Source organism: Natrix helvetica, assembly GCF_964273705.1.
Source record: "Natrix helvetica genome assembly, chromosome: 1".
In the NCBI taxonomy this organism is placed as follows: Eukaryota; Metazoa; Chordata; class Lepidosauria; order Squamata; family Natricidae; genus Natrix; species Natrix helvetica.
This window is the reverse complement of record NC_138548.1, coordinates 271293781-271321734: the sequence shown is the minus strand read 5'-3', so window position 1 is coordinate 271321734 and position 27954 is coordinate 271293781. Positions and strand designations below refer to the sequence as shown.

The 27954-nt window shown below is 39.7% G+C and overlaps 1 protein-coding gene and 1 long non-coding RNA gene across 2 annotated transcripts; one reads left to right on the top strand and one right to left on the bottom strand.

Moving 5' to 3' along the window:
- Positions 1–597: 597 nt before the first annotated feature.
- Positions 598–19718, top strand: BOD1 (biorientation of chromosomes in cell division 1). Its single transcript, XM_081942609.1, has 4 exons — positions 598–967; positions 8964–9088; positions 17069–17271; positions 18568–19718. Exons 1-3 carry the CDS (start codon positions 776–778, stop codon positions 17268–17270), a joined length of 519 nt encoding a protein of 172 aa, XP_081798735.1. The 5' UTR covers positions 598–775; the 3' UTR covers position 17271; positions 18568–19718.
- Positions 12282–17059, bottom strand: LOC309386818. The gene is made up of 4 exons (XR_014174503.1): positions 15113–17059; positions 13619–13683; positions 13326–13524; positions 12282–13228 (listed from the first exon to the last, which is right to left on the bottom strand). It is a non-coding gene; the product is annotated as an uncharacterized lncRNA (long non-coding RNA).
- Positions 19719–27954: the final 8236 nt, after the last annotated feature.

The window sequence follows — 27954 nt, the reverse complement described above, 5'->3', positions numbered from 1 at the left end:
AATATGTGCTAGTTGTTCTCGACTCTCGGGGGCGGTGCTCATTTTAGTTTCAAAGCCAAAGAGCCAGTGCTGTCCAAAGACATCTCTGTGGTCATGACTAAACGGCGCACGGAACGCTGTTACCTTCCCACCAAAGGTGGTTTCTACTTTTCTACTTGCATTTTTTATGTGCTTTCAAACTGCTAGGTTGGCAGAAGCTGGGACAAGTAACGGGAGCTTACTCCCTTATGCGACGCTACGGATTCGAACTGCTGAACTACCGACCTTTCTGATTGACAAGCTCAGCGTCTTAGCCACTGAGCCACCGTATCCCACATTTATATATAAACTATTATAATATATGTGTGTATTATGTATACACACACATACATAACTCTCACAACTGGGTGACGGCTGCTCTTCTAAATGTGGTGGGACTAGAGCTTTACAAGGCTATTTCTCTGCCTCCTTGCAACCCCGAAAGTCTTCCCCCGCGCTTCATCCATACAGATACTCCTCCCTTTCTAGCCAGACCTTCTCCTACAACACCCAGCATTCCCGCGCCTCTCCCTGACGCCAGGTTGGAAACGTATTAAACACGCGCTGTGGTCGCCTTTTCCTTGCGTGTCCCAACCTGCGGCGGGAAAGCGTGATGCAGAATGCCTGCGACCGCTGTATGAACGGCGCCAACAGCTGCTGCCGTTCCCACTCGTGCTGTGGCCGCCGCCGGCGCCTTGCCTCCTGCCGGGAGTAGAAGGGCAACGCGGGCCCGGGGACCCGGCCGGGGGGAGGAAGGATGGCGGAGCCCGGCGGGACATCCTCAGGCGCGGGTGGAGCTGGTGGGAATTCCTCGGGGCCCGGCGGGACCGACCCAGGTTCGCTGCCCCCCGGCGACGCGCAGCTCATCGGCCTTATCGTGGGCCAGCTCAAGAGCCGCGGCCTCTTCGACGCTTTTCGCCGGGACTGCCTAGCCGACGTCGATACTAAGGTACGGCTGCTGCCTTTGTAGGGAGTAGGATCTCTGTTTTGGGATCTTCAGAAAACTTCGGAGACACACAAGCCCGTCCTATGGGTATCCCCAACCAGGGACCTCAGGTATTGTTTTGCTTCAGGGCGGAGGAAGCGGGGGACGATAGCAATTTGTGCATCAAATCCAGAGGTCTTCAAACTTGGCAACTTTAAGACTTGTGGGATTTCAACTCAAGTTTGGGGAGCCCTGGTCTAATCACACTTGGCCAATAAAGAATTCTAATTCTAAATCTCCTCGTGTTTTCTTGCACTTTCCACCTGTTTCTTCTCATTCCTCTCCCAAACAGTAAATTCATTTGTTGTTTTGGCCCTGGGGCTGTCCGTCCAGAAGGAGCCCCGTTCACTAGACTGAGGTTATGCTACTACGCACTGGATTTGGAGGAAAAGCAGGGATAAAAGAGCACTCTAGTTGTCTCTGCCAGTAACAAAGGACTGTGTTTTTAGCTGGACTCCTGTGTTGGTTTGAATGGAGGCAACTTTTCTCCTTCACATCTGGACCGCACAGCCATACTCTACTTTTCAACTAGAACTAATCTAGATTGGTGCTTGTAAATGAGCAATAAAATAAAACTGTAAGCCCATGGTGAGCTTTTGTCCTGTTTCATGTGCCACTCAGATTCTTTCAGTGTTAAGTCACTTATATGGTGAAATTTAAAATAGGGGACATTGAGAACCAGTGTTCTGGATGTGAGAAATTACTGTACTTTGTATCATATTAAGGAGTAAGAATAGACATTAAATCTTAGGTATTAAATTATTATAATTCCCATAGCCTGGCAGTCATATAGGATCAGACGTCTTAGTATTCTTTCTGTGCAGAGTAAAATTCGGTACAGAAATCACTGCCTCTATAATAAAGAACTGAAACTACTAATTTTGTTGGTAAAAGTTACCACATTGTTAAACTACCTATGCACGTTCTTGCTTGGCATTTATACTTTAATATGGATGGGGAAAGATAAAATGTTGTAAAGTGGTCCTCTTATTGTAAGCAGCCAAATAAGTTACTGTTTATTTAAGACAATGCATAAGCCTTGGGTTCATAGTTATTTAATTAGATTAGTGAGTTAATTTGTATATTTCAAAATCCAAACAGCTTCAAGCAGCTACCGGAATATAGAAACATAGAAAATGGATGGCAGGAAAAGAGACAATCCATTAAATCTGCACTTTGAGTTTTTAAAGTGTTTTTTATTTATTTTATTAATTCATTAATTTTATTTGATAAAAGACAAGTATTCCAAGCATGTTTAAACTCAATTTCTGATTATTGGCCCACTACTTCCACTGAAAGTTGGTTCTAAAATTTCTCTGCTCTTACTGTGAAGAAATACTGTCTTATCCTAAACGTCAGTAAGAGCAGCATAATAAAACATATTTTATTGTTTATTGTCCAACAGCTTAAGGAACAGAACAGAATAGAATAACAGAGTTGGAAGGGACGCTGGAGGGACACTTTTGACAAATGTTTATCCAACATCTTCTTTAAAACTTCCAGTGTTGGAGCGTTCACAACTTCTGGAGTCAAGTTGTTCCACTGATTAACTGTTCTAACTGTCTGGAAGTTTCTCCTCAGTTCTAAGTTGCTTCTCTCCTTGATTAGTTTCCACCCATTGCTTCTTGTTCTACCCTCAGGTGCTTTGGAGAATCCCTTTTCTTTGTGGCAACCCCTGAGATATTGGAATACTGCTATCTTGTCTCCCCTAGTCCTTCTTTTCATTAAACTAGACAAACCCAGTTCCTACAACAAATAAAATAAATAAAACATATGCAAAAGAAATAGCCAACAAAATATCTAGAGTACATCTAACATTTAAAATGTCCATAATAATATCACCATCCAAGATAATTATAGAGGGCTTTCCCATTTTTACTGCTTTCGGAAAGACCTGCATTAGTAAATTATTATTTTTTATAGGTATAAATAACTTCTTGTTTTGCATTGTAGTTGCTCCTTAGCCACGGTGCTTAGTTTTGACCTTTTGAAAGATGTTTAGCAAACTGATGTTTTTAACAGCACTTGTACGAGGAGAGTGCATGGGATGTGATGTTCTGCATTTAATACATCAACCCTTACTGGATTAATACAAGAGTTGTATCCCTAAATAGTACTGTCTAAAATCCCAAAGAGAGATTGATTTAATGTATATAACACAGCAAGCTAGTGTATCTGAACTGGCACATTTTGTTTCAAAGACCCTCGTTAAGCCTAAGACATTTAATCAGATGAATGTAATCAATAGGACATCGTTAAAAAATCTACTTTAAATCCTTGCACTGGCTGCGTATTCACTACATGATCCCCATTACAAGCTCCTTATTTTCCCTTTTAAGCCATTCCAATAGTAGTTGTATTATGACCATTTGAAGCCTTTGCTCTTTCAGAATCTTTGTCTTGTGAGCGCTTTCACTTTTAAGAATTTAGGCAATATTTCCTGTCAAGTCCTCATCAGCTATGATCTTGGTCAAAACTCAGTTTAGGAAGGCTATGTGTATTTGCTGAAAATGAATATACATAGCAAAATACATGAAACAAATAAACAATACATGTTTTATTAAAACTGTATTGATCAGTAAAATTAAAACATTGAGATTTTAGTTATGGTCAGATGACAAAACATGAATATAATGCACATTAGGACATTTCATTCAGTTACAATGCCCAAATCATGAGAATGTAAAAAAGGAGGGCATATATACCCAACAATAGCCTAACCAAATATATACCTTAAATATATTAGTATTTATATTAGTACATGTTTTACAGTGCATGACTGTAGAACATGTACTAATAAGAGTGCATGACTGTGATATGGCAATGTTTGTGATCAATTTAAACAAAAGATTGGGTATGATTAACCCTAAACATCCATTGAAAAATGATTCTTTTTCTGATCAAATGTCCTAACTCTATTTGTCCTAAAGAAAGCACTAGGTTTAATGTACTATGTCAGTGACCTCCAATGTGTTTTAAGAAGGGAGAAAGACAGAAGCATAAGTATAATCTAAGGATTTAAATTAGCAGAAATGATTAGTAAAGAATTTTAAAAGATAAGGAACAAAATGTAAATATTATATATTAGATAGCATATACATTAATGTGCATATTTGATAAAATCCATGTATAATTAATAAAACTTAACAGACTATCAGAGATTGTAAAAAAAAAAAACTTCAGGGAAATACATGACAGTATTAGTCCCCGATATAATAGGATATGCTTGGAGTTTACACCTTCACCACAAAGGTCTCCTGTCAATGCCACCACAGATGTCATTGACATGAGACCTTTGTACATTTACTGTCACATGTCTGAGCTACCAACTATGGTTAAGGAAAGGAAAAGGTATATAAAATAGCCCAAACAAGTGGGGAAATTGATGTAAGACAAGCTAGTAAAAAGAAAAGATCATAGCCTTCTAGATAAGCAAAGGTAAAGAATTGAGCAGAAGAAGAATAAAATACCTACCGTGTTTCCCCGAAAATACGACAGGGTCTTATATTTTTTTGACCCACGAAATATGGCCGAGGGCTTATTAAAGGGGAGGGCTTATTATTTTTGGGTTGCCAGCGGCTGCTCCCTTACAGCTGGGTTCCCGAAGAGCCGGGCACAGCCTCGGGGTCGAATGGCTGTGTTGCGCTGTCACAGCAGCAACACAGCAGCCATGAGGTGACCAAGCTTGCAAGCAGCCGCCCAGCAACCCCCCTTTCCAGCCGGGTACAGCGCCGCTGACTGATCTAGCAGTACCTGGGAGGCACCAAGCAACTTGTGCGCCTGTTCGCCACCCTCCGCCTCTCGCGGGTCGGTGCCTTCGGAATGCCCCTAGGTGAGTGAATGGGGCTCTGCATGGCTGGAGAGGGGGGTTGCGCAGCAGCTTTTCTGCTCCCTGCTCGCGCGAAGGGCACCTCTGCTGCTGGCGCTGCCCGCCGCCTGGGGTTTTTTTTCAAAGCATGGAGGACGGATGCCGCTCTGGGAGTATGCTCTATAGTTGTGGGCTGCAGATCGTACAACCATAGAGCGTACTCTCAAAGCAGCATCCATCCTCCGTGCTTTGAAAAAAAAAACAGGCGGCGGGCGGCGCCAGCAGCGGAGGTGCCCTTCGTACGAGCAGGGAGCGGAAAAGCCGCTGTGCAACCCCCCTCTCCAGCCATGCAGAGCCCCATTCACTCACCTAGAGGCATTCCGAAGGCACAGAGCCGCGAGAGGCGGAGGGTGGCGAACAGGCGCACAAGTTGCTTGGTGCCTCCCAGGTACTGCTAGGTCAGTCAGCGGCGCTGTACCCGGCTGGAAAGGGGGGTTACCTGGCGGCTGCTCGCAAGCTTGGTAACCTTATGGCTGCTGCGTTGCTGCTGCAACAGCGCAACACAGCCATTTGACCCTGAGGCTGTGCCCGGCTCTTCAGGAGCCCGCTCGCAAGAGAGCAGCTGCCCAGCAACCCCCCCCCCTCTTCAGCTGGGCACAGCGCTGCTGATCAACCTAGCGGTACCCCAAAAGCACCAAGCAACGCTAGCACCTTTGCTCCCACCTCGTTCCAGCGGCTTGGCGCCTTCGGGATACCGCTAGGTCAGCGAGCGGTGCTCTGCCTGGCCGGAATGGGGGGAATTGTCCAGGGGGCTTATTTTCGGGGGTGGGCTGATATTTTTGCCCATACGAAAAATGTGGCAAGGCTTTAGTTTCAGGACAGGTTGTATTTTCGGGGAAACACGGTATCAAAAATAGAAGGATTTAATATAAGGTAAGAGATCAAATACAAGATCACAGAGTTTTTTCATACTGACCCAATAATATCTAATGATTGAATATATATTATATCATGAGAGGCTAAAAATCAACAGATGAACATAACCTTTATCAAAAACAGATAATTCAATCTCTAAAACCTTCTAACAATGCAGTCTCTAGTCTTGTGATGAACAGTATACAATTGTTTTTATTATAAATTCTATTTCTGGTGTATATATAATACTATCTCCAATTTCTGCTACAAGTCTTACTCCCCTCATGGAGTTCTTATTTCCTTGTACTACATTTTGTGAACACACCAATAACACAAATAATGTATGTACCGTGTTTTCTTGAAAATAAGTCAGGGTTTTATTTTCTTTTCAACCCCGAAATAAGCGCTTGACCCTATTTTTGGGGAGGTCTTATTGTTTTTGAGGTGCAGGAGGAGGTGAGCGTGGTCACCTCATGGCTGCTGCTGCATTGCAATATTTTGGAGAGGGCTTATTTTCATGGGAGGGCATATTTTAGCGCATGCACTCAGAAGCCCAATTGAGCTTATTATCCGGGGGAGTCTTACTTTTGGGGAAACAGTAATATTTTCTGAACTCCAGATGCAGCCAAATAGCAAAGTATACCATATTTTTCGGAGTATAAGACGCACTGGAGTATAAGACGCACCAAGGTTTTGAAGAGGCATTTTTTTTAAAAAAAGTAGGTAGGTAGATAGAGGGATAGAGAGGGGGGAAAAGAGAGAGAAATACAGTAGGTAGGTAGGGAGAGAGAGAGAGAGAGAGAATAGTTAGATAGGTAGGGAGATAAAGGGGGAGAGAGAGAGAGACAAATAGAGATAGAGTAGGTTGGTAGGAAGAGACTGTGTGTAGGTAGGTAGAGGGATAGAGAAAAATAGAGAGAAACATACAGTAGATAGGTAGAGAGAGAGTAGGTAGGTAGGTAGGTAGAGGGATAGAGAGAGGAGGGAGGGAGAAATACAATAGGTAGGTAGGGAGAGAAAGTAGGTAGGTAGGTAGATAGAGGGATAGAGAGAGAGGGAGGGAGAAATACAGTGGGTAGATAGGAAGAGAGAGAGAGTAGGCAGAGAGAGAGAGAGAGAGAGAGAGAGAGAGAAATACAGTAGGTAGGTAGGAAGAGAGAGAGAGTAGGTAGATAGATGGAGGGAGAGAGAGAGAGAGAAATACAGTAGGTAGGGAGAGAGAGAGTGAGTGTAGGTAGGTAGGTAGAAGGATAGAGAGAGAAATAGAAAGAGAGAGAGAGAGAAATACAGTTGATAGGTAGGAAGAGAGAGTAGGTAGGTAGGTAGATGTTTCCAGGTGTATTTATCCATGTGCTGGAGAAGGAAATTGCTACAGCACCTTTGTTCCTGCGGGCACAGCACTTGATCAATGTAATTCTTATCAATCAGTTAAAGAGCTTTCCGGGGGGGGGGGAGTTTTTGCACTCTGCAAGCCAAAATGGCCCGTTTTTCATGAAAACGGGCCCATTTTTTTTTTAAATAAAAGGCATGAATAGCCTTGGGGGGGCTTGTAGAGTGCTTCTGGGGGAAGGGGGAAACAAGCAAAAAACGGTCCATTTTTCACGAAAACAGGGCAGTTTTTTCTCAAAACAACTGCATGCCTATCCTTATGGAGGCTTATAGAGTGGGGCCTGGGGGGGGGGGAAACGGCCCTCTCCAGCCCCCAAGAGCTCTCTGAGAGCCTTCATTTTGGTGAAGGGGCGGGGCTTCAGGAGGCAAAAAAATGCTGTATTCTATGCATAAGATGCACCCAGATCTTCAGCCTCTTTTTTGAGGAAAAAAGGTGCATCTTATACTCTGAAAAATACGGTAATTGATAAAACTGTACAATAAATATTCACCACCTTGTCATTAAATGGCTATTTTAGATAGGATTTTAAAAGATTCTATACAATATCAGTTCAATAGAATAACATTCTGAATTCATGACAATTTGGGGGGAATTATATTCTATTCCATTTGCCCAACATGGTCAGTCTGTATTTCTGTACTTTAACAATTATTGTACAATAAGTATAATAACACTTCTAAATGTGGAAGTTCAGAACATATATTTAGTGAACAAATAGCAGGGTCCTTCAGTTGAACTCATTAGGGTTTTTTTACAAGGAGCTTCCCTTGACGAAAGGCCAAGGAGCTAAAGCTAAAGCTAAAGGGACGGCGGGGAAGGGAACCAGGCAGGCTGCCTTTACCATTGAGGGTGGGTGGGAGGTGGCAGGCCAGCAACACGCCTCGCACCCCATTCCCTCCTGGGCAAAAAGAACACCTTTCACCCACCCCCAAAGGTAATGGCTGCCTGCCTGTTTCCCTTCCCTGCCGTCCCTTTAGCAAGGTTTAAAAAAAAGGTTTTATCGTGAGTTCAAGAAGTTTGATTGAACTCGCGAGAAGGTTTTTTTTTTTACCAGGCTTCCCTGGACACAATAGCGAGGAATGCGATGGAACTGGAAAGGTAAGAGGCGCGCCTCGCTTCTCACCCGCCCCAGAAAATAATAACACACACAACACACCAATAATAAGGCCAGGGTCATATTTTGAGGGTCAAACAGTACAATTTCGGGGAAACGGTACAATTTCTTCTTGTTAAATGGCAAGCTTTGCTTTCATTCTTCTACTTATTATAGACAGATCTTTTGAATTTTATCAGAAATATGTGGGGAGCCTTTACCAGAAATCCTACTTGACAAGAATTTATATAAATCAATACAGAAGTACTGTACCAGGGGGAAAGGTGCTTCAGAGCACACGGAGGCATGAATTTAACATCCAACTGCAGCCCTTTAAAGTAGACTTTTGCTATAATTGGGTGGCTGTCTTCGGTAGTGAAAAGAGTTTGTTTTAAAAACAGAAACTGACAGGGCTACCTTAGAAGCCTTACATACTATGAAGTATCTTTTTTCCTTCAGAGCTAAAGCACTGCATCATCTTATTTGAAGAATATTCTTTGTGCGTGCTGTTCCAAAAGAATGGGTGTAAAGCATGCTCTTAACAAGCAGAATGTGCCTTAGAAGGCATTCTTGTATGCTTCCGTGATTTCCCCTGCTTGCTTTCTTCTTATGTTTCAGTTTGCTGTTAGGCTTTATTTTGTTTTTCTTTTAGAATTGCTTGTCAAGAGTTTGAGCAGGATAATTTTTTATCCCCAAGGAGAGTTTTATAAGAAACCCATCAAGTTTGTTGTATTCATTATGCAATTTTGTTTAGCCAGCCTATCAGAATTTGAGACAGAAAGTGGACAACTTTGTATCTACCCACCTGGATAAGCAAGAATGGAACCCAGCAATGAACAAAAACCAACTACGGAATGGGCTCAGACAAAGTGTGATTCAGTAAGTAGAAGGTACTAAATAAAAAAAATGTTGAAGGTAAATAAGCCCTTATATTTGGAAAGAATTAGAAGAATGTTTCCTGGTGGTTTGTAGGCCTTCACCTATATATGTTTTACCTATTGAGGTGTTACTTAGGTATCTTTGCAGTCTGACAGATAGCCTTTGTGGACATTTTGATGTGGTGCAGCTATATGTGCAACCAAATGGACATGGGTTTGCTGCCCTATAAGCTTCTTTAAAAAGACCTGCCTTTTTCATGCTGTAGTCATGCAGTATCAAGAAAACAGCAGTCTATGGAAATCCCCATAGACTTGGTTGGATTTTCAGAGAAAGCCTGAACATACAGTATATCAGTGACGTGCGGTGAGGTTTATGGCTGTGAGGCTGGTGACGTCATCAGGAAGGTGGGGAATGGGACCACGTGTTCAGGAGGCCGAGGCAGCCTCAGCCTTCTGCACACATGGTCCCATTCCCCGTCTTCCTGAGTCAACATGAAGGGGACTGCGGAGTGCGAGCCGGCGGAGCGCGCTCCGCGGTCCCCTTCATGTTGACTCAGGAAGGCAGGGAATCAGACCACGTGTGCCTTTTCCCTTTTTTTTTCATGATGAGAGCGGTGAGGCTCTGCCTCCCCTGCCTCCCCTGACCACACGTCCCTGCAGTATATGCAATATATTATACTAATGTATTATGATGGAGCATCTGAGCATTGTTACAGGACTCGTGTTTCTAGAGCAAGTGGCTACGTAATGGAGGATAACTAGCAACCCTTCTTTTGAGAAAACAGCATATTGGTAATTTGCAGCATTTTAAATCTCCTCCTCTTTTATCACCTCCAATCCCAAATAAGACTCAATAGTTCTATCAGTTTAAGGTTGTACGGTCTACTTTCGTCCAGCAGAGTGCAGTGGTAACATACTTTTTGTACAGTTTCCTGAGTAGTTATTGCACTTAATCAGTTTACACAGCACAGCATGTGTTCTTTGTAAATATATAGAGAATATCCACTAGTTTAATTATATCCTGTGGTTTAAGTAAAATTAGATTTTGAATGCCTTCTGTAACTTTTTAATTTTAATATATTAAATTATTCAGGAGAAATGAAAGGAACACATCTTCTGTTTGAAGCATGCAGTGAGGAGGAAATAATGGATTACAATCTGTTGCCATACATGTGCTAAACATGTATGTGTACTTAGTAGCAGATATTTAAAAACATAGCCAAGGGGGGGAAAAAAGAAACAGAATAAGAAAAACTGAACTAAAGTAGAAAAGAGATATAAAAGCTATACAAAACTGAATAAACATTCAGAATAACATAAATTAGTATTGCATATTAAGATGTCTTGTATCAGTTTAAGACTTTAAAACCATTATGGAATGAAGCCAATGTTCATTAATTTAAAAAGTGATCAGTGTAATATGAATAAGAAGAAATAACTATTAACTGAAATATTTAATATAAAATTGTATATTTATCAAGCTAAAATTAATATAAAAAACCTATGTTAAGAAAAACCTAAACTTCAGATGTAGTTCATATCCATATGTAGAATTATACAATCCACAAATGTTTTTTGAGATAAATTATGTATCAAACTTATTTTTCAAATGTAAGATTATTTTTAACAAGATGAATACTCCCATAGTTTGCCATTCTTCTAAAGAGGGAATTATATGTGATCTCTAGTAAAAGGCATAAAAAATCTGGGCAGCTGTTGCCATATAAAAAGCCAACTTAGTGTATTTTGTAAGATAGAAGTTTGGTAATGTTTAATGAAAACAGTTGGCAGAAAAGAGAATTCAGCCTTTAAAGCCGTTTCATTCTGTAATATATCATCTTTCAAAATTGTTGAGCTTTCCGCCAGTGCCACCAAATAAAAAAATATTATCTGACCTAATAGTTGCATTTCCAGAAATTTTTAGAAAATATGTCTATCTTGGCAATCTTCATTGGAATAATATACCAGTGTTAAAATGTATTGTGTTAGTTTTCTCTGTGTGTAACATTCATTTGTCTTCCATTTAGCAGCCGTCCTATTGTTGCATAGCAGTTGTATAGTTTAAATTCTATATTCATTTAATCATATCATCTTTCATTTGTTCAGTTTCCAATCATATTTCAATAACATCTTCTAAATGAGTCCAACAGATGTTCTCAAATAGGTTTTTCACATATTGTCATAACTCTAACCATTCGCCTTGTTTCTATAATTCTTTTTCAATTGTATTGCTTATTTGGAGGTATTGAAAATAATAAAGTGAATCTGTCCATTTTAAAGAAAGGATTTTGAAAGATTTAATCTTTGGGTTTTTATAAGAATTGTCTTGCAACCTATAAAATTACTACATGTTAAATTTTCATTTTGTTGGAAATTTAACATTGAACCAAAGAAGAATCTGACCTTTTTATTTTTCTGTGTTTAGATATGCTAAAACATATGTGCCATAATAATGTTTCGTGAAGTTCAAAGATGGTGCTGATAAAGCCCCAGTTTAAATTCTAACATCCAGACTCTCAGAAGTGAAAGATTTAAGGCTCTAACTGGAAATTTTAAAAATGATTTTTTAATTCAATTATATCTAAATGCCTATGGAGATTCTCAGTCTTCTAGGTCATGGTTGTCCCAGAGGTGCTTTTTCAAAAGGCAACTGGACTTCCTTTGTTTTTCTTTGAAGATGGTTTGCTTCTCATCCAAGAAGCTTCTTCAGTTCCCACTTTTATTTACTTATTTATATCCCACCTTTATTATTTTATAAACTGAATACCTGGCCATAGACAATATAGCGTTTGTGGGTAATGTTATTTATTCATCTAATGCTGTTTCAGTCACAAAATGCTAACAACCTCAGTTATGCTCAAATTGAAAGTCTGTGTAACCAAAACCAGTCAAAAAATACATTGAAACCCAAAGTTTCAGCATACTACTGAAATTTCTTTTTTTAAAAATTAAGGGGAAGTACCACCTCAAACATGTCATCTAATCCCTTTGGAACACCATAATTGGTGAGATCCACATTAGTCCTATTTAAATGAGCCCTTAAAACCTGGGCCCTTGGTTACCAACCAATCAATATTTAACAGTCATTCATTTTTCTGGACATTCTTCTTTTGGTGAGGTAATTATTTGTTTTTACTCTTTTATTTTTTACTTATATTTTGTAGGTTGCCCAGAGACATTGGGGCTGTTTATAAATTCAATAGAAAAATTAGCAAATGTGGAAATGATCAGATTAGCTTTCTCTAGGAAAAAGGCAGCTAGCAGGCTAACTGAAAATCACTTCTAGCTGCAACAGTGAGAAGTGCTTAAATTCACAAAGTAAAGTAAAGCTGTTATCAGATTGTAATGTTTAATGTGACAGAAAGAACACATTAAACCCATGACTGGAAAATAGTTTTATCCATTGACATATTTAATGTTAATTTAATGGTGCAAATTAAATGGACATTAATTTTGCCCTACCTTTATATGCTATACTTTCAAATACAGCACACATTGAACCCACCTTGCAGTATAGCAAGTCCTCCAGGCCTCATTTGTATGAAATAAGATGTGAGTATTTTATATAAATAGAGCAGGAGCGCACACTGAGTTTAAAATATAATTCAGTTTAGTTTATTAACTGTTGCACAGTTTAATCAGAGTAGGGCAAAGACAGCTAAGCATTTCTCTTTATTTATTTCTTCACAGAAAGACACCATATAAATAGATCTACAAATAGTTTGCAATACCAATCAATATTAGTTACCACGAATTTATTCCAAGATGCATTTTGCATTTTGTAAGCCATCTTTATATGTAGATATAGTCAGTTTGGGAAATCAGTGAATTTTTAATCTGAGGCAAACCTTGATGTAATAGAAAAAATGCTAAAGAGAAAACAGCATCTGTCTAACTAATTCTTAGCTTTGCTTGTTCTGTGATTGTGGATATCCTTTTTCTTGTTTCTTGGGACAAACTATGCACCACATAATACCAGTGGTGGGTTTCAAAAAATTTTTGGAACCTCTTCTGTGGGTGTGGCCTGCTTTGTGGGAGTGGCTTGCCGGCCATGTGACTGGGTGGGAGTGGCTTGGCAGTCATGCGACCGGGTGGGAGCGGCCAAGACGATGTCACTGAATTCTTTGCCCCAATGGATGAGCTACAAAAAGATATAAAAAAGGAAATTTATTATTTTGTGTACTTACTACTTAAATAAGATTAAAATAAGTACACAAAACAATAAAAGAGCTACTTACAGAAGGAAGATGACTGTCCTTGCCAGTCTTCAATATCACTGACTCCAATGAATGGCCTGCACAAAGAAGAGACACAGAAACTCTTTCATTGCATGCACTGCATTAGGGTGAAACCAGTACACAAAATAATACAAAAGGAAGATTACTGTCCTTTTGTGTGTTGAGGTCACCCACTGACCACCTTGCTCCAATGAATGTCCTGCGCAAAGAGATACAGAAAGGAAAACTTTAATTGCTTGCACTACTATATTAAAGATGAAACAAGCACACAAAGCAATAAAACAGCTACTTACATAGGAAAGATGACTGTCCTAGCGGTCATACTCTGTTGCCTCTTCATCCTGTTAACTAATACTAACTGCAGAAGAAATAAAACAATATTGGAGTCGATTGTGGTTGTAAGCTGAGGACTACACTACAGGTAACAGTAGGGACCTCTGTTTTCACCCAACAATGTGATGGATGACAGGAAGTATGTCCCCCAACAAACAGGAAAGATATAGTTTTTCATCTAAGAAGTTAGATCAAGAATGAATGTGATAGGTAGATTCACAGAGCAATACAGATTTCTTTTTCTGAAATTTATTCCTCAGTTCAAAAAACAGGAATATATGAATTAGGTTCAGTACTTAGGACAGACCAAGTAGCTATTCAAGAGTTGGTGGTATCATGGTTAGAAGCAATGGTAAAGCAAGATATGGATTTAAAACCAGTAATATTTGGTTGGGCATTTCAAAGGGAATACAATACATATTTAATTTTACACATGTTAACAGCTGCTGGAATTGTGTTTGCACAACAGTGGAAAAACAAAGATATGAAAATGAATAAATATTAGAATGTGCAGGAATGAATAAATTGACAATTAAAATCAAGAAGGCTTCGAATACTTTTTCACGTGAGATTTGTTTTATCAATTGCTAACTAACAGAAACAGAAATTAGAAATCTAAAAGTATGAAAGAAAACACCAATTATGTAAGGAAAGGTCACTAAAATGTATAAGGAAATATTAGTACTTGATCATTATTAATGTGTAGATAACTGCGGGACATTGCACACCCACACACACAAACTATGACAGTGCCAGGAAAAAAATAACAATTTCCCCCTCAAAACAATTTCATCTTTCTGCAAATGAAACCAGTTTTTCCCCTAACCCTAAAGACAGGAAAGACAAAGCTACTGGAATAAACACCATCAAGGCATTGTGGGAAATTATAAAGGACAGTGCCAGGAAACTCACAGAACCAGGAACCACAATTAACTAAACAACCAGGTATCACACAGAAGCACACAAAATCTGGCAAAACTGCCTTGCACCAACTTGGCCTGCCCATAGAAAAGCAGCCACTTTGAGACACATAAACCATGCACCAACCTGCACACTTAAAAGCAACATATTGCATCACAAATAAAACATTTGCAAAAAGGAATAACATTTCTTGTAATAAACATATTCTATAAACAATAAATAAATAAAAATTCCCTAAAAATATTTTTTTAAAAAAGATATTCTATAAATAATTAAAAAATCCTTAAAAACCATTTACAAATATTCTATACACAATAAATTAAAATCAAACCATTAAAAATATTCTATACACAATGAATTAAAACCATTTAAAAATATTCTACAAACAATAAATTAAAATAAACCATTTTAAAAAATTCTATACTCAATACTTTTAAATAAAACGATTTAAAAAAATTCTATACACAATAAATAAAATATTCTTTTAAAAAAACATTAAAAGCATAAAAGAAAAGAAAAACCGAGTCACTTACCAGCAGGCAGAATCAGCAGCTCTCCGATGTGATGAATGTAGCAGGGAGCAGGCAGGCGACGAGGCAGCAGGTAAGCTGGACTGAAGGGACAAGGGACAACCGGGTCAGCTAGGCCCGCCGCCTGGCAGGCTTAGCCAGCCAGGCGAGGCTGGGAACTGGGGGGGCGGGAGGTAGCAAGAAACCCCCTTTCAGCCACTCGGTGTACGCCAGCTCGCGGCTTTTGCAAGGGAAAGCCTGAAACCACACGGCATACGCCAACCTGCTGCCGCCGCCCACCCCCTTTTGGCCACGCGACGTACACCAGCCCATGGCTTTTGCCTTCAGGCCTTCCCACGCAAACACCGCGGGCTGGCATACGCTAGCTTCCCACCGCTGCCACGTCCCTTTTGGTCATGCGCCGTACGCCAGCCTCTCGCTGCTGCCACCACCACCACCCTCGCGCTTAGTTGCTTACCTGAGGGAAGCAGCAAGCTGCTGGAAGGCGAAGCGAAGCGACGACCCGATCAGCAAGCGCAATGTGACAGCTGCTCAGGAATGTGAAAGACTCTTTTCTAAAGAGGAATGTTGGCTGCTGGCGCTGCGCTTTTTAAATGGATTTTAGAGGTGGGCGGGTCGACTCCAGCCCGCTCACTGATTGGCTGGACTCCAGCCAATCAGTGAGCGGTGAGTTGGGCTAGTTTAGTGCAGACGGGCAGGGGAGCAAGCGAGCTGTGACGGAACAGGCGGGGCGAGCAAGTGACAGGGCTGGGGCAGGCGTTCCGGAACTTACTTCTGGGTCCACCGGTGGAACCTCTTCTAACCAGTACGGTAGATTTGACAAACCTCTTTTACCGAACCGGTTACAACTGGCAGGAACCCACCCCTGCATAATACCCTCCTTTTTCACTTAATAAGTTTGCCTCAGAAATAAGATAAATATAACATCATCAATTGAATTCTGCCTGTGTTAATCTTGTGGATACTCAGAGCATCTAGTGATGGTTTCTAACTATAATTCTGCTACAATAGAAAACTTTCCGACTATAATAGCAATATTGCAGCCTTTATCTGGACTGCATAGAGCTACTATTGCAGTACAAGGCACGACTCACCAAGTAGGAGGTAGAAAAGCATTTGAGCAGATCGGAGTTCATGCCAGATGCCTTCTGAAAGGCTGAGTGTCAAAGAATGCTGATCTTCTTAAGTGCCCACATAGCCTCAAAATAGCAGGTACTGTTAGTTTTCTGCCCAGGAGGTAGGGTCACATTAGGTTTGCATTTGAGTTCCCAAATGCTCTTCAATGTCTCTGTTTTTGCTTCCTGGCTTGTTGCAGACATGACTTAACCCAACCAGACAGCTGATTCCCTGCTCTCTTTATCCAACACAGCCTTGAAGCAATGTCACTGCTTGGGTTTTGACACACTGTTCTCAAAAAAGCTCTCTGTCATGTGTTGCAAGTGTTTGTTTTTATCTTGTGAAAAAAGTTCCCATATGTCTAGACTTGGCAGAGGTCAGAGCAATTGACAGCGGTAGAGCCTGGGGTGAAGGCCACCTTTCTCTATTTCTCTTGTACCAGCCAAAAAGGTCATTTCCCTCACCCATCCACCCACCTATCCTTACCAATGGGTGTGTTCCCCCCGCTTCTGCTTTGGGTGAAGGCATGTTTTTATTTGTTCTTATTTGCATCCCACAAGCCACCCTAACGCAACTTCTGACCACAATACTTTTTAAGTGGTTAGGTAACCATATATCTGTTGTCCATTTTGCAAGCACCCGCGAAAGTGCAGGTTCAGAGCCATCTGGATTTTCTTTACAAAAGGTGGGGTGCTTCTCCCATGTAAATGCTACCAAGAATGCTGTCATTCTTACCACTGTAAGACTAATTGCAGTTGACATGATGGCTCCAGAGAGTTCTGGGTGGGGGCAGCAGGGAAGATCTTTGACCGAAGCTGAATGGCTCTTTTGTCTCTGCCCCAGGTCAGGGATGCTGGAAGCTGGAGTGGACAGAATTATTTCTCAGGTGGTGGATCCAAAACTTAACCACATCTTCAGGCCACAGATAGAGAAGGCAATTCATGATTTCCTGGCTGCACAGAAGAAAGAGGACATGGTGCCAGCTCCTCCTCCTCCCCCAGAGCCTGAGTGTCAGAATCCTTCTCCACCCCAAGATGCCTCGTAAGGTCTGGTATTGCCACACATCTTTCTTTGCACGCATTTGTAATCCTTTTGTGAGCCACTCATGTAAATTAAATAGCCAAGGGACAGTATTTGATTGTCAGGTCACTGCCAAAATTACTGCAAAAGTAAGAACAAGCTGTGAAGTCTATAATATTTGTCATTAAAAGAACTGCAGTATTGTACTTGGTCCTCTTTGTTAGTAATAGTACATTTTTTACCAGACGAGGCAGCAATTTGGTTATTGAGTAGCTACTCAAAAGATACAGGAAGGATTGCAACTCAAAGTATCCTTGAGTAAATGCTTAATTATTAAGACTCCATTAATCTTGGGGGGGGGGGGAGTGGACCAGTCATTAAATATGTGAAGAACAGCATAGATTCATGTATAGAGTGCTATTTCAGCTGAGCCTGAATTATCTTAACTAACCAATTTGGATAACTTACACAATTGATTAGGAGCCAATAGCTATCTCTCAGGTAGCTCTCATCTTTTAGGACATTGATATGTTTTGCAGACTCCAGATAGAGCATCCCAATTTTGGTAAATACTAACCATTTCTATTAGATACCCCATATGACACAACTCGTTAACAATTAGGGTGATGGCAGTGAATTTGAATGTGCATTGCTTTGTTATCATGAAGTTAGAGATTTAGGAAACCTCTTTTAGAACTTAGAGAACTAGATCTACAGTCCCTATTTTTAGCAAAGCTCCAACTTGCTCAAAGACAGGAATAGAAAATCTGCCTTTTGGTTTTTGAGCTTCCCTTCTTCACCAGACTCATGAGTTGCTACCCTGTAGGCTGCATCATAGAGAAAATCCGGCCTCTATTGCAGAGGGTTTTCTCTGTCTTCACACGTGGTGTGCATATAAAGTTTAGTGTGGTATTAAGGACATATCCCTCCCCTTACTTAGACATAGAACGAGAATAGATTCTCTTTTAAAGCTATGTCTCAAGGCATTGGAAAGCACAAGGTCTTGTTGCTTCTAGGATTCTTTTAAAGGTAAGTCAGATGGCGAAGAAAGTCCACTTTTTAGTGTATTACATAAATCTGTATTTTAGTCATTTGTCAAGAGAAAATACAGCTGCCAAATCCTGATATAACATTGCGAACACACTCCTTAATCTTTGTTCCATTATCACAGCATATTAGCACATCAATCTTACCATTGATAAACCTAGTAACCAGGTTTATGCTGAATTTAGAGCCTTTTTGTTTGGCTATTAACTAAGTTGAAGTAGCAGCTGGCTTAATGACAGTATAGCAGAACTGATTTTTATCTTTTCCTTTTGCAGTGCATTTCTGGATTTAAGGTGGCTACAGTTTCAAAACCCAGGCTGACAATTTGGCAACGGGCTACATACCTGCAGGAATACAGATTGTCAGCTATTATCAACTGCGATTGAGGAACAGGGTTGGCAAAAGTCACCAGTGGTTTCTGTTTGGAATGGAGGGATCAACTAGATATGGAAGAGTATCGCTATTTGCTGAAGTAGCATCTGTTTTGCTATTTCTGTGTTTGGGGAATGGCATCTTTTTAAGGAGCCACAATAGGGGAAAGTTTCGGGTGTGATGTTAGTGGATTTGGTGGTATTGGGAAATGTAGCAATAGGAAAGGGTACATTTTTCAGTATGCTTGGTTTCCTTACAGGCCGCTGTGTCAGAATTACCCAGAAGGCTAGGTAATTGAGCAGTGAGCATGCAAGTATAAAGCAGTTCAATTTACTAGAAAATGATTCTTGGGTCTAGATCATTATTGAATTTAAGTAATACCTCACTTGCAGTGCCTATCCAAGTCTCTTTCAACCACAAGAATTTTTCATAATTGGCTTTTTACCAGTGTCCAAAGCAAAGTCTGTGCCAGATTTCTGGAGGTGATGTCTTTTATACCGAGATGCTCAGTTTCCTTACATTCTGATCAAAGAAATTGGCATGGAACAAGAAATGGCTTCTTCTGGGGGCTTTGCAGTAGGAGACTGTTGTCTCGTTTGTGACATTCTTCAGGTGCCTGTTCAAAGCTGCTTAGAGAGCTTCAAAAACTCTCTGATAGACATTTGTGCGCAAATATTTGGCAAGCAAATATCTGAACACTTTTAATAATAAAATGTTAGAAAAAAAATCTCAGTTGTGGAAGTGTTTTTATATATGGATATCTATTCCATCACAATGAACTGATGTATCTGCTCGGTGGCATTTGTTGTCCATTTCTAAAGATTTGTTAGAAATTTGAAAGGGTGAGAAGACTTTGGAAATTGAATGTTCTGATCATATTGTGCCTCCATAAAGCAGTCTCTTAACACTAGTTAAATAAACTAGTTTAATTCAATACCAGGCCAATACATTAGGGACTATTTGTATTGTTCTTACTCTGAAATAAGTATTTGTAATGTTTTATTTCACTTTCCATATTTTACATGCAAAAAATAATACTAGTTCTATAATTGCTAACAATGTAGCTTAAACTTACATTCATTCTATATTTGTTCTTCAAATTATAATAGAGGTACAGTAAATTTTTAGTTTTTTTAAAAAAATATCCATTATCTCCAAATAATTTGTAGAATTTTTTTTTTTGCTTTGAACATATTGAATTTATCAACTTTCAACTGAGGAGTAGCTAACACATCTCCAATCAAGTAGAGATGATGTAAAAGCCATGACCCTGGGACAGGTGAGTAGGCCAATCAACCGCACAGAACCTCTCTGGAAAAGGAGAGGAAAGGCAATTACTCACTTGTTCTCCGGATGACTGCTCCTCACAAGGAGACCATGGGACAGCAATTTCCCATGAGTTTAAGCACAAGGAGATGAAGAGAAGACATCAAGCTCTCAACCGTGGTGGATTCGTGGAGTCTTTTTAAGGACACTAGATTTAACCTTTTGAATCGCTTTTGGAAATTAACTATTTAACTATCTTAAGACTAATAGGGAACTTCAAAAATGACAAGTTAGCAAAATCATCTGGTGTGCTTACCTTCATTGCAGAATAAAAGAAAAATTAACTATAAATCTAAGATTTAAAGAATTTGAAATAAATAACAAAAAGCTAAATAAGAATTTAACTCAAAGTTTATAAACGAATTAAGGGACCACACAAATTTGGAATGCTGGTGTTTTTGTTATAATATTTTGGAAATAATTATATATAAATAGATAACACTTTTGTGGGAACCAAATTGTTTAAAGTCATAACAGAAATTTGAGGCTTTGTGATTTCAGAAAATGGACACTAGAGGGGACTAAAGATTCCAGATAGAAAAGGAAAAACAAAAAGAGAAAACCCTGCCTTTTCTTTGAGGTCAGTATTAGTACTGTTTTTATGGTTTCTGTTCATTTAGTTTTTATTTTATATCTGTTCATTGCTAGGCCCTTAAGTTTTTTTGGAAATTCTGCAGTGACTGATTCTAGAATTGTCATTTTTAGCTTCCAGAAAGCTGTCTGAAATGTATTAGGAAGATTACTTTGAATGCTATCCTGATACCTTTCTGTTGTGGGGTCCTTAGTGCTCTCTGAGCTTGGTTGTTTTCTTGCAGATGTTTCATTACCAAACTAGTTAACATCATCGTGCTAGAAGGAAGTGGGATTTGCTCTTATTTTTATATATTAGTGGCTTACCCTATCAGCCTATCTATTATTAGGAGTGGTCTTGTTGATTCCTTGATTAAGCTGTTGTATACTGTAAGCCTGTTTGTCTGAGTTGGTAGTTCCTTGATTGAGGTATTGTTTAGAATAAGTTTACATACACACATATCAGAAGTTTTCTGATATGTGTGTATGTATTGTGTATATCAGAAGACAACACAAAACCATTTTGATAGGCATTTGAGTGAGCATATATAGCATTTACTGCTCATAGTTAGTATTTATGAATCCCAAAAGGATAGTGCAGATGCTAACTAGAGCTTTAAAAGTTTTGAAGGTTTGTCTCTTACCTTGTGTTTAGCCACAGTCCCAGAATAAGGGTCAGGGATGTGATTATTATTATCTGGAGGACTGAATTGCTTCGGCTATGCCAGCTTCCCCACCAGATTTGGTCAGATTTGACCAGATTAGTGGTGGAGTGTCCTAATGTTATGATGCTGGTATAGTTCAAAACTGCCTTTTCTGGATGCAGAGTGAGAAGTGTTTTAGGAATGTATGCTCATCATGGCAACCATAGATGTAATCTATATTATTGAGGGCCTAATGCACAGCAGAGGTCTCTAAAATTGTTTTTTATATTGGGATTGTGGTAAAGTAATTTGGATATAGGGAAAATTAGAATCAGTCCCTTGTCATAATGAGATCACTTTTAGATGACTTTGAAGTTCTCCACAGCCATCTCCCATTTCATGGAGGTAGGACCCATTAGATTATTCCACCCAAGTGGACCTGTTGAGAGTGAGTTTTGAGATTTATTCTGAGGCTGCAGTAGAGTTTGGCTGAGATATTAATCACTAATTGAAAAGAGGGATACCTAGACTTGGCCATTGCTTGAAAAAGCTGGTAGCTGCTGTAGCTTGGAATATATCCTTTTAGGTGCTAATTATGCATGCGTCTAGACTTGAGAGGCACCATTTACCATCACTTATTCCCTGGTCACCGTCTATCATGATTGTGGCAGTGCTTTCTAGTAAGATTGACCTTGAAGATTGTTTGAAACTAGCAAGTGATCTTGCAAGCAGAGCAGATAATTCTGGAGGTGCCCCAATATTCCCATGTAAACTCTATATTGTGAGCTGCATTGGGCTTCTGGGTGCAATTCAAGTTAGTGGTGTATCATCTGTAAAGCACTTCATGGCACAAGGTTGGGTAATTTGCAAGACTGTCTGTGTCCAATTATTTCTGCAATTCCATGAGATCTAACATGGTGAGCATTATTAAATATTGTCCTCTGATGGGAATCCAGAAGTATCCTTCTCTGTCATAGCTCTTGCCCTACGGAACAGCATACCCTCTGAGATTCAGATGGTCCTGAACCTGTTGTAAAGTGTTGAAGACTAGTTCTCCTTCTGGACAGTGAGCTAGACTGTCTGTCTTTGGTGAGGTAATTGTATACCTTAAGAGTCATCCTGAGTGTGGTGTGTTTTTTTAACTTTTTTTTATTGGCAGTTATTTTAAGTAACAGTTGTGCCAAGTGGCAGTCATAGAAACTGAGGTAATAGTTAATTAATGCTAATTCCTCAGGCGGCCTTAGGCTATTGTATAAGTATTCTGATACCCCATAATGCTGCATCAAATAGCTCTCTTAATTATGATCTTTCTATTTTTTAAAAAACCCTGCAACTTCTAAGAAAAGTTGGGCGTTGGGTGGATTTTGTATTAGGTCAGAAATAAGAGGCATGACTTTTCAGGGAAAATAAGTATCTCTAAACAATACAAAATGCATAAATTTGCCTAATTAATATGAATATCGGTTGATCAGGGTTGATGAATCCTGCACTATGACCCTGCAGTCTTATGCTGATCCTCTGTAAATATCTTTCCCAGACTACTCTCCAAATGTGTTGCTTAAGTTGGTTAAGAGAGATGGGGGGTGTAGTCCAGCGCATGGGAAGGCTGGGAAAAGATGTTCTAGAAAATAAAACTTGCTGATTATCTAGATCAGTGATGGCAAACCTTTTCGGCCCCAAGGGAGCGCACGCGTGCACGTCGGGGCCACAACACGGAAGAGGAGCTGCCCAGGGGGCATGCGCACACCTGAAAATGAACTTCCGGTTTCTGATGCACATGCATGCCGGCTAGCTAGACTTCCGGTTACTGGCGCGCATACGCGTGACGATCGGCTGGCCAGTGCACATGCTCACGCCGGAAAATGAAAGACCAGCTCTTCCACTTTCCGGCACTGCTGCATGCACAAAGGCCAGCTGATCATTGCACGTGCATGCACGCCAGAAACCCAGAAAAGGGACAGGAGACGGCGTGCGTGCCAGGTGACATGGCTCTGCATGTCACTTTGGGCACACGTGCCATAGGTTCGCTATCACGGAAATAGATAGAGACAACCGTGAATGAAAATCTCCGAGACAATATTGTGATTTCCTAGAGGTCATGAGTTTTAAGCTTTCTTCAATTTAACATTTCAAAGATATTAAACAACTAGTGACACATGTCAATGTCCCTGTATTTGCAAATATTAGTTCTCATAACAAACTTGAATTTTAAGTAAGCCACGATAGGCAGTAGTACCTGCTATATCTGTTGATATTTTTCTTAGCACCTAGTAAATTCTTTTGTCCTAGTTTGATTTGGGTGGCCAAGGGTATTGTTAAAAACAAAATTTACATTGAAAATTGTCTTTCTTATAGAAAGGCCTGTGACACAGTAGATGTTATCCTTAAGCATCTAGGAGTAACAGAGAGAAATCCACCAATTTGCCTCCTACTAAAGGTGTGGCATGGGGGGAGTTGAGTCATACTGACAATGGCCACTGCTTGTTCAAATCACTGGTTTTGTGATAGCGCCAGCAACATCCTCTCAAAATCCCAAAGTCCCTACTGGTTTAGAACAATTGCTTAGTCCTGCCATGAGCTAAGTAAGTTAATTTGAGGAAGGTTTGAAACATTTCTGCTGGACTTCACTGTTGTTATAGTTCGGAAGGAAGCAGCATCTGCTCAACCTTCAAAGGAAATTGTAACAAAGGAAGCAGAGGTATCTATGGGTTGCGATCAAAACAATCAAGAAGACAGCCACGATGATTCAATCAAAGCACTGCTTGTTCTTTTATGTGCATTGCCCAATATCTTATGGGCAGCTACCCAATGAAACATTGATCTTGTCTGCTCATCTTTGAGAAAAAGCCTAAATTTAAAATGACCAAGCAGAAACACCATAGTTTGTCCACTCAGATAATGTAACTTGGGGAAGAAATGGATGGCTTTCCTTCCAAAAAGTTTCCCAAGAAACAGGAGGATATTTCAAATGATGTGGCTCATAGGCTCAAATGGGCTGCTTCTTCCTAGAAGACTTCATAGGTTTTAATTGAATTGGTTCCTGTTTCTTGGAGCAGTCATTTAATACCTTGAATGTGCTCTCTTGGAAGGGTATGCTAGTGCCATTAATAGGCCTCAGGAAATTGCTGCATTTTTTCATATGATACATTTATAATGTGAAAGAGCTTAAAAGATTTTCTGCCTTCTCAATTTTCTCCTGTCATGGTCATATATATATATATATACTATCCTGCTTAGTCATGAGAAACCAGCTGTGATTTAATTTTTAATTTATAAATAAATAAATTAAACCTTGGACACAAACTGAAAATTGTATTTTTCAAAAGGGTTTCCTTTGAGGGGTTTAATATGTATAAAAATAGGAAACAGCAAGACATCTTTGATATTATAGCTGCGAATTTTGCTAGCAAGTTTTTAGCAAAATGGAAAATGTAGTTTTACTGTAATTGTATCTCTTCCCTACATCTCCATTCCCTTCAGAAACTTCTTGGGCCTTTTGATTTTTTTAATTTGCCATATTTAAAAGTAGCCAGTGTGACTGAGGTTAATATATAATCTGTTCGAAGTACATTATATACTCAAATGAACTCTGCTTGTATTCATTTTCAAGCTTTAACTATCACTCTTTTAAGGAAGGAATGGGGGTGAAAAATGTTTTATACACCAGACTATTAGAATCCCTTTTAATTTAAATGACAAAGAAAAATCCAGGGTCTTTGATGAGTCTCGTGATAGGTCAGGTGTGGGTTTGTCAATGAGGGTGATTGGGAGGTGAAGTGTTGGGGGAGTGGCTTGTGTGGGGTGGTTAAGGGTCGGTGCTATCTCTGGTTGGCTGTGCAGTTTATTTAGATTCTGAGGGGTTCACAGGATGGTTGTAGGTCAGTGTGTCTGCTGATGGAATTGCTTGTGAATGCTGGCTTCGATGAACTCACGAGCGTGGCATATGGTAGCATGGCCGGTGATTTTTGTGTTGCTCCAATCAAACCGGTGCTATTTATAAGCTAAGGAATGGTGCGAGGAAAACTGTGGAACCCCATCTATATCTTTGGATCAATTCTTACCCTGTCCCTTGCCATGAACGTCCTAGGGGAGCCAAGCAAGATTTTTTTTTTTTTTTGTCTTAGGCTATGATTGGCAATTTGAATAGAGGAAGACTTGTATAAGAAGACTTGATCTTTGGTAATAAGGATTGTTGAATAAGAAGGACTATGGCCACCACAAATTTTTGCTTCTAAATAAAATTGTCCTTTCTTCTGACCTCATAGCTTTCCTCTTTCTCTTTCTTCTTGAGATTGTATCATCTCTGCTTTAATGAACCTATCTGAGCCACCATGCCCAGTGGTAAAAGAGGGAAATGGGAGGGAAACGTGTCTGTTTCTCACCTGGACTATTGTTAATCAAATAAGTTTCCATGTTTAAGAGAAAAGCTGTCTCTCCCTTCCCAGCTTTCATCAAAGTCTTCTGTTCGAAAGAAGAGAGGCGTTTTTTTCATTCTCAATAAGTCTACTTCAAATGCAATGAATTACTACTAGCATTCATTGAGAGTTTGGCTCGGTTTTATTTTGCATCCACAACAATGGTTCTTTGGTTATTATAGTTTCTGAGATATCCTGCTGTTTAATCACTCAGTATCTTTTTAATACTCAGCTTAAGTCCAGCAATATTTCCTTTTAACTAGTCTTTTAGACCCCTAGATAGGTTCTTTCTGATTGTTTAATTCTTGGAGAGAACACCTTAGTCAGCTTTTACATGGTAAATAATAGTCAAGAATGACAATATTGACATAGGATCATGAATTGAATATATAAGGGAGTAAATAGAGAAAAATATTAAAACAGCTGAATTAGGGCTCACATGGCGATATAGGGCAACTTTGAGTCCTTCCACACAATTGTTTAATTCACAAAAGGTATATAGATTGTGTCATTTTGAAACATCCAAGAAATATTCTTGTAAAAGGACTATGGAGATTTATTCACATTCCTTTCCCTCAAAGCAGTAGCAAATGAAACCCAGCAAAAGAAGAGAAAGCAATTGGCAAACACTTAACAATTTCTTCCTTTGAAGTGTAACATTAGGAGAAGAAGCTCCAGTTTTGTCTTTTTTAACAGGGAACTTCCAGACATCAAGAAGTTGCAGAAGCCATGGAAGAAATATGTGTTCACATGTGTTAAAGCTAACGAAGTGGAAGGGAATGGTTCCAGTTCCAGACTAAAATAGAATCAAAGTCAACATCTTTCACCAGAATGTAGGTGTAAGATATTCTATCTATGGTCACCTGTTTTCTCACACTCTTCCTAATTATGCAATGTGCTTTGCAACTCCCCCCCCCCCCCCCCAATATAGATGATTCTAGCCCCTGGGAAAACTGTTCCCACAATTGCAGAACCTAGGCAGTAGAATTGCAAGATGTGTCTTGATCTATTTTCCTGTCCAACTGGCGCTGGTTCTTTCACTACAGGTCCTGGATGGTTTCTTGACCAATACTATATACCTTTAGTTATAGAAAGTATATCTTCGGGTTTTGTTTTTTTTTAAAAAAAAAAAAACAGGCCGGCTCAGTCGTACCTAACACTAAAACCAGGAAGTGGGATTAAGTGAAAAGATACTGGCAGGTTCTTCCAATAATTTAAACACTAGATATTTATTTAAGGATGGAAAAGGAGGAAGAGGAAAATGCCTACTAGTCTTGCCAAAGGAAAATGTAAGAAGGGCCTCTGTTGTGGATCTCAAGAAAGCATATACAGTATTAAGTATAGTCCTCAACTTAGGGCCACAATTGAGCCCAAAATTTCTATTGCTAAGCAAGGCAGTTAAATGAGTCACGCAAGATTCTACAACCTTTCTTGCCACAGTTGTTAAGGGAACCACTGCAGTTAAGTGAACCTTGAGAATCCAGTGTATCCAGCTTCCCCCATTGACTTTCCTTTCCAGAAGCCCCCTAGGAAGGTTGCAGATGACAATTTCAGGACCCCAGGATGCTGCAATCATAAATGCATGACAGTTGCCAACTATCTCTAATTGGGGAAATGTCATACAGCAGGAAGCACAACTTCTGGGATGGTACACATGATTGCTTTGCCACCCCACTGTACAAGCTTTTATACTTAATAATAATAAATAACAATAATAAATAATAATAATATATGTATGTATGTAAAAATGCAAGTAGAAAAATAGGAACCATCTTTGGTGGGAAGGTAACAGCGTTCCATGCACCTTCAGCATTTAGTCATCCCTAAATGTGCGAGGGGAACCTTTACTCTGTGTGTGTGTGTGTGTGTGTGTGTGTGTGTGTATGCTGCCTAACTCCCAGCAACTACGGGCATTGATTTGGATATTGGCTTTGTTTAAAGAAATGTCTCCAAATCCACATCCCAGTGCTGTAACCCTTCAGGGAGGACCTATAAAACCCTTTCCAAAAATGCTCTGGCAGTAGACTTTTAATTGAAGCAAATTTGAAAACTGGATGATCTCGAAAAGGCTTTGGAGGAGTAGTGACTTTTGCTGATCCTACTGAACTGCACCACTGATGAAGTCCCAAACTGGCTTTCTTTATTGCCCTTGATTTTCTCTTTTTGTATTGAGTTCCTTATAAAGAAGAAAGTGTCTTCTTTCCATAGGTACTCTAAAATGATAGCTCTACACTATATTTATTCGTTCTATGTATGTGATTACCCTTCTGACAAACATAACTCTAGCCAATTAACCATTAAAAATAAGATAAAAACATAATAAACCAATTAATAA

What these genes read in the sequence shown, in the direction of transcription:
- BOD1 (XM_081942609.1), top strand. Translation starts at nt 776, where the DNA reads ATGGCGGAGCCCGGCGGGACATCCTCAGGCGCGGGTGGAGCTGGTGGG. An exon ending in TAGCCGACGTCGATACTAAG is followed by an intron (nt 968 to 8,963) that starts GTACGGCTGCTG and finishes AATTTTGTTTAG; the next exon opens with CCAGCCTATCAGAATTTGAG. An exon ending in CTCAGACAAAGTGTGATTCA is followed by an intron (nt 9,089 to 17,068) that starts GTAAGTAGAAGG and finishes TCTCTGCCCCAG; the next exon opens with GTCAGGGATGCTGGAAGCTG.